This window comes from Phyllostomus hastatus, unplaced genomic scaffold (assembly GCF_019186645.2).
Source record: "Phyllostomus hastatus isolate PE091 unplaced genomic scaffold, TTU_PhHast_1.1 phas_scaffold_46, whole genome shotgun sequence".
NCBI lineage: Eukaryota > Metazoa > Chordata > Mammalia > Chiroptera > Phyllostomidae > Phyllostomus > Phyllostomus hastatus.
Genome location: NW_025334032.1, coordinates 24,236,613 through 24,243,192, shown reverse-complemented (window position 1 = coordinate 24,243,192; position 6,580 = coordinate 24,236,613). Strand labels below are relative to the sequence as shown.

The 6,580-nt window shown below is 42.6% G+C and overlaps 1 protein-coding gene across 2 annotated transcripts; it reads right to left on the bottom strand.

Annotated features, from left to right (window-relative positions):
• Window positions 1-1,623: 1,623 nt before the first annotated feature.
• PLPP5 (phospholipid phosphatase 5) lies at window positions 1,624-6,476 on the bottom strand. 2 transcript variants are annotated; one of them, XM_045821486.1, is made up of 7 exons: window positions 6,383-6,476; window positions 6,079-6,187; window positions 5,521-5,611; window positions 5,026-5,089; window positions 4,423-4,547; window positions 3,686-3,856; window positions 1,624-2,779 (listed from the first exon to the last, which is right to left on the bottom strand). In XM_045821486.1, exons 1-7 carry the CDS (start codon window positions 6,457-6,459, stop codon window positions 2,616-2,618), a joined length of 801 nt encoding a protein of 266 aa, XP_045677442.1. In that variant the 5' UTR covers window positions 6,460-6,476; the 3' UTR covers window positions 1,624-2,615. The 2 variants fall into 2 exon arrangements, with proteins under 2 accessions (XP_045677442.1, XP_045677443.1); XM_045821487.1 differs by having other exon boundaries at window positions 4,453-4,547.
• Window positions 6,477-6,580: the final 104 nt, after the last annotated feature.

Genomic DNA, 6,580 nt, shown 5'->3' with positions numbered 1-6,580 from the left:
TTTTCTCTTGCTGGGTTTAAAACTCTTTGTCTTTAATCTTTTGCATTTTGATTATGATGTGCCTTGGTGTGGGCCTCTCTGGGTTCTTGTTTGGGACTCTGTGCTTCCTGGACTTGTAGTTTATTTCTCCTTCACCAGGTTAGGGCAGTTTTCATCATTTTTTCAAATAGATTTTCAATTCTTGCCCTCTTCTCCGTCTGGCGCCCTCATGATATGAATATTGGTATGCCTGAAGTTGTCCCAGAGGCTCCATACACTATCTTCATTTTTTAAAATTCTTTTTGCTGTTTTGATTGGGTGTTTTTTGCTTCCTTATATTCTATATTGCTGATTTGGTTTTCAGCTTCATCTACTCTCCTGTTGATTCCCTGTAAACTTTTCTTTAGTGTATCTTTCATTTCTGACTAGTTCTTTATGGCATCTACCGTATTTTTCAGACTCTAAGACACACCCCCGTACTCGGGAGGAAAGGGGGTGAGTCTAATAGTCCGAATATTGCGAACCTGGCTTGCTGTGCAGGGGTGGGGGGTGGGGTGGCTGTGGTGGAGTGGGGTCACAGGAGGCTGCCACTGCATTTTCCTCCCAAATGGGGAGGGGAGTGTGTCTTACAGTTTGAAAGACAGGTTATGTCCTTTTTTTATGCTGTTGAAGTTCTCATTAAGTTCATCTACTCTTCCCTAAGTTCATTGAACATCCTTATAACCAGTGTTTTGAATTCTGCATTCAGGTGCTTCTTTTTGGAGTTGTGTTCTGTACTTTCATTGGGACATATTTCTTTGTCTCTTCATTTTGGTAGCTTCCTTGTGTTTGTTTCTATGTATTAGGTAGAGCTACTGTCTCCCGGGCTTGCTGGAGTGGCTTATTGCAGTAGGTGTCCTGTAGGGCCCCGGAGCACAGCCTCCCTCCTGGCTCACCTGAGCTGAGCACTCCAGGTGTTCCCCCTCCCCCGTGTGGGCTGTGCTAAACCTCTTGTAGTTGAGCTTTGATTTCTGTTGGCACATCAATGGGGGGGATTTTAGTTGTATATTATTTGCACTATTTCAGTCACATTGTGTGTTGCTCATCTCTTGACCAAGCCTATTTTTAAACTCTGGTAGAGTGTCATTTTATACATATTCCAAACTCCAGAACTGGTATTGCCTATCTTAGCAAAAGAGATTGTTTGCATGGAAAGATTAATAGCACTGAATTGCTTTCTGATATTTTGCACTTTTTGAAATGTCTGTTTTTTACATGATTATATTTAAAACTCTAGTAAATACTGAAATAAAACCATATTGACCCTCTGCCTACTGTTACTTGGTTCATCCATCATAAAGAGTATCAGTACAATAACCATTTTCTCTTCCCTTATTGATTATTAAACAAATTTAAAAAATAAAAGTTGCGGGCAAAGAACTAACATTTAAGTCCCTTTACTGGTGTTTTCATTGTCATAGGCAGATGTAGTTCAGAATTAAAAAAAAAAAAAAACAATTTAAAGCATGGCAGCTATAAGGTAAATCTGTGGCTGCCGCTACTGTAGTTGAGTCACTTATGTCAGATGAGGAAACCAGTTGTTTTACTGTGAAAATGTTCCAGCTCTCAAATGGTACTTACATATTAAAGAAAGCACATTCACCATTTTATTTGAATATCACATTTACTGGAGAAAAGAGATATACTGAAAATGTTATAGGAAGAAATACATAAGACAAGGTCATATTTAACATATAATCTCAATAAAAAGAAAGGTAGTTGCAGACACTGTAGCATCAATTCTGATGGTATCCTGTAATTGTTCCTTACAGCTCATTGTGAAGAAGGGACAGAAAAGGATTTATTTGTCTTCCACATAATGATACTTGTAATTTTTCTTTCGTGCCTTAGCCAGTTGGCAAAGTTGATGCATTTGGGCAGATCTTTACTCATGAAGGGAGGGAAGGAAACTCCTGAGCTCAGTTAAGGACAAATGAGGTAGTAACAGTCATCAGTTGTTAGCACTGAAATCATACTCCTAACCATTTCCTTTTTTATTTAGTAATTTGACAGATTATTTATGCCCACAGTATTATCTGCGGGGACTTGGATAAGATATGCATGACAATGGTAAATAAGCCACAGACAGACACTTTTCTCTTTAAGGCTTTATGGAATTGTCACCAGAAAAAGTAAACTAAACCAAAATAACTTAGTCATGCCCCTAAATTTTAAGGTTTTGAGGTATCGAAAATGAAGTTTTGATAATTAACTTAGCTCCTAAGATAAAGTGGGGCTATGCAAAGGCTTCTTTGTGACAACATCCTTCCAAGAACGGCATTTAAATTAAATGTAAAAACACTGTAGATCTTGGGATACCAGTCTGATGGACCAGATTCATAAGCTGTTGGAGGACTATTGAAAGATCTCTTTATCAGAATGTGTGGCATATCACAGTAAAAAAAGATCTTTGACTCCTCATGCTAAATTCACGTGACCAGAGACAAAACTGCATAATCATTTGGAAGCAAAAGTGAAGTGCTGACGTCCTCACTGTACCTCTTAAGAGGTCAAAGGTAAGACATTCCTATCTTAACCGCGGTCCAGATAGGACGGGCTGATTCACCTACAATTCTCCATAGAGGTAGCTCCAATTTCTAAACATCAAAATGATAAGGATCACTAGACATCTTTTGTGCGTTGGGAAGTACAACTCTGTTGTGAAATGGTTTATGGCATTCCGCATCAGTCAGAGGAGGATAATACTGCCTGTAGCAGACATAGGCAAAAGTCAGGCCAATCATGGATCCAACTAGTACATCTAGAAGAGAGAGGAGATAAAGTCTTCTCTTAATCATATTAGACTCTTAAATCGCGTTAGCTCAGCGTATAGAGAACTTGGCCCTCCAGGTTGTTCTGACTGGCCTGCAAAAACCCAAGTTTGGGGCTTTTTCAGTTTGATCATATAGTTTACACTGGATTATCTGTATTAGAGTGTTCTCTAAACACTAAATCAAAACACATCTTTAGTTAAGTAAATATAAGAAGACTTTTTCCAAGTATACTAGATTATAATTTTTTTAATTCAGAAAAATAATAGGTTCATTTCATGCTATTAACAATTTTCATGGTTTTTCACCATTTAGAGTTTTATAGGAAGGAGTAAGCTTTTCAAGGGTTGCCTCTCTTTACGAAAAAATGTTTATTCTTTAAAATAGGTCGCCTAATGCTCTCTGGGCAAAATTATCAGGTTTGTTTTGAAGATACTCTGTAATTTGGATATTTTACTGTATCATTTAACTTAAATTTTTTTGATTTACTTATCATTACAATTTAATTACAATTTTATATTTTCTTGAATTTTAATTTCATTTCTGAACAAACTCTCATGCAATGAACCTGACTTTTATTTTAAGACAGTAAGTAAATGGAGCTTTCAGGTTTGTTGTCAAAACTTTCTTGTAGTTTATTCTGAATTATGATGCTTCAAAATAATGGGAAAATCTAGGACAATTCCTCCTTGGAAATCTCTTTAAAAGGTAACAATGCACTTTCTCATCTTCCATATACTTATCAATGCATACCCTTAGTACAGAACCCAGACAATCCCATACTCATTTCTTTCTTTTTCAACAGATACTTAGTGAGCATGTCCTTTGTGCCAAGTCCTAGAGATAAGGTGATGAGTGATACATGGAAGCTTCCCTGGCATGAATACCTCACTTACCTTGCCAGTGATGCTTGTAGTCACAGGTCCGGGACAGTGCAATCACAGTTGCAAAAAACAGAGGTGACAGAAAGGCACAGAACCTCCAAGATTTCCCACGACCTCGTGGTGTGAAGCAATGTAACTTCCCCGCCAGGTAGAAGGAAGCAAAGGCCAGACCAGCAAATGCAACTAGAAGAGGAAAAACCTGTAAGTGTATGTGTTTTAAAGGAAGCTACCCCACTAATCTGCTAATAGGCAGCCAGGGGACATGAACATGTTTTATCCCTTTTTTTGTTTATTTCTGGAGTAGATCATTGATTATAAAGAAGATGAACCAAAAGGAAAAGTAAAGGACTTTTTGTGTCATGAAGCTAATATTTATCCTAAGAATAGTGTCCATGTCACTGGGCTAGTACAGTGTCAGATAAGGTAAGAATTTAAATGCTTTCTAAAACACCTGACATACAGTATCAATAAAGGTTATTTAATATTTTTATGATTAGTACAAGATGGTAGGATCTAGCAAATAATACAGTAATAAAATATTCAAATCTCATGAAGGTAAGCTACCTCCCCTCTTCTTAAAAATATATACCCTAATATTCGAGGCTCACGCTTGTGAAATCTTGGGGCCCTTAAAAAAAGAGCGTGGGGTTTGTCCAATTTCTAGATACAAGAACAAGAGTAGTGAGGCGTTCCTACATTAAATTCAGTGACCCCCAAACAGCAGAGTAGAGCCCACATGGTATGCATACAGGAAGAATGTCCACTAGGAAAGCTCTTACGGCCCTCATTCACCACGTCCTCATCTCCTGTGCACGTCAAGTCGGAACGGGCTTGCCCATCAGGGAAGCAACGGTAGAAGAAGTCTGGGCGTGGCCTGGAAGAAATGAGCATGGTCTGAACAGTGGTTGTTTACAACTCCAGAAACTATTTTTTGGTGTATCAGACATCAATAATCCTGTTAAGTATCGGTCAAGTCGTGTCTCAGGCAAAATAATGAGACTGGATTAGGATAGTCACCACCAAGAGAAATGCCTTATTTCCAGGGTCAGTATTTTATTCATGGGGGAAAAAGCCACTCCGGCATGTGATTATTTTTTAGGGCAAAGAGCACATCACAGTGCAGCTTCAAGGGGTACTCTTGAGGACAGTGGCTGCCGTGTCTGTCAGTGGGAAATGCTGTTCGGGCAGGAAAGAACCCAAGTGTCACCTGCAGGACTAGGGGGTAAGGAGGGGAGAAAGGACGGGCTGAGATAAAGAAAGGATAAAGACGTGTGCTGGAGTGCTGATAACCATCTCTCCGACCAAGGTAATGGCTGAGACAGACCCTGGTGTGGCAAACTCTTGTCACTTACCTCCCCACTATCAGTTTTATTGTGTTGGTAAAGATACCATTCAGAACCAGGGCAAGGCTGGCAGCTGGAAAGCAAAGAAACTTACTGTTAGTGGCATCTGCCTAGGAGGAACAGCATGGTCACTCTCGTTAAGACCACAGTCCTGACCTTCCCAAGACAGAGGAATGGTCAGGCTCCAACCACAGTGCAGTATAAAAATAATTCAGGCCCCCAATGACTGACTGCTCCAGTGTAGTACAGGGAGAACTTCCGCACGAGGCTGAAGACATTTCCGAGGCACATGTAATCTGGGGCATTTAGGCACGCCTGTGAGGTTAGCCAAGCTCACTGTGCTATTCTTCTGTCTCACAGGTAACAAAAGGGGTGCAGGAGGCAGGCACTTACTTCAGGAACACAGGCCTCAGTGTGTGGAGGCCACTGAGGTCACAACCCCTGCCCTCTTAGTCCTTAGTGTCTTAGGCACTAAGACACCAGGTAGAAAGGGTTAGCTCTTACCCAGGCAAGCTTGTTTGCTGTCTGTCGAGTCTGCCTTCTTGAGACATTTGGCCAGGAGGATCAAAGTCAGCGGAGAGAGAAATGCAATGGCCTGAACCAGAACATGGAAACGTGAAAAACCAAACCAAACCAAACCACAAAACTAGTTGTCAAAGGAGCTCCTACAGGGAAGAGGGATGGCAGTGACATACATGCACCAGACCCCACAGTTCCCGGGACAGATAGAGTTTGCATCTCGGTGTCTGTGGGTTAAGTGGGCACTGGGCAGCTCTTCCAGCAAACACAGCACCATTCTAAATGAGCAGCTACTCCAGGCCATCCCAAGGAACAGCTCACAGAACATGGCTCTTGAGCCAAAACAGAAGGCCAGCTGCTCTCTAAATCTGGATCTTAAAACATTAGGATGCAAAATCTTGAGCACATCAGGAAGCAACATCTTAGGACACCAACAAAGAGAGCAATAAGTTCCCTGCAAAGACAAATGAGCCAAGATGCTCCCTGCATTAAAGCACAACAATGAGTGCCAAGGAGCGGAAGAGGGGCTCGTTTTGTACGCACAAACATCGGCTTGGTGGGGAAATACTCAGGTTCCACATATGGATTCCGGTAAAGCCACATCTCCTCAGGTTGGATAACCCTCTGGAAGGGGGGCAGGAGGTCTGTTACCCTAAAGGGAAACAAACAAACGTGCGGAGCACGTTGGTTAGCTTTCTCTGGGCTTCCCAGGGAAGGACCCGGACCTCGGGGTGGAGAGGTGCGGGCGTGGCTCAGAGCATGAGAGCGGGAGGCCGCGGGGGGCCTTCTTGCCCTGTGCCTGCAAGAGGGTGTGGGGACCTGGCGGTCTGACCCGCAAACCACTTACCGGAAGACCGTGAACAGCACGATCCGCACTCCCAGTTCGGCCCCGAAGCCCGCCACTGCCTTCCTCATCTGCTCCATCGCGCCGCACTGACTGGCGGCCCGACGCACTGACGTGGCTGCCGCTGCACGGGATTCGAGCCGCACCGCGCATTGCCGCGCAGCCCCGCCCCGCCCCCCGCCTTGCCCCACCGGAGGCCGG

Bases quoted from the DNA above. Each gene is read 5' to 3' on its own strand.
- PLPP5 (XM_045821486.1), bottom strand. From the start codon at position 6,459: ATGGAGCAGATGAGGAAGGCAGTGGCGGGCTTCGGGGCCGAACTGGGA. The intron at 5,090-5,520 runs GTAAGAGCTAAC...TTTGCTTTCCAG, and splicing joins CAGCAAACAAGCTTGCCTGG to CTGCCAGCCTTGCCCTGGTT. The intron at 3,857-4,422 runs GTATGCATACCA...TTCCTCTTCTAG, and splicing joins TCCTAGTGGACATTCTTCCT to TTGCATTTGCTGGTCTGGCC.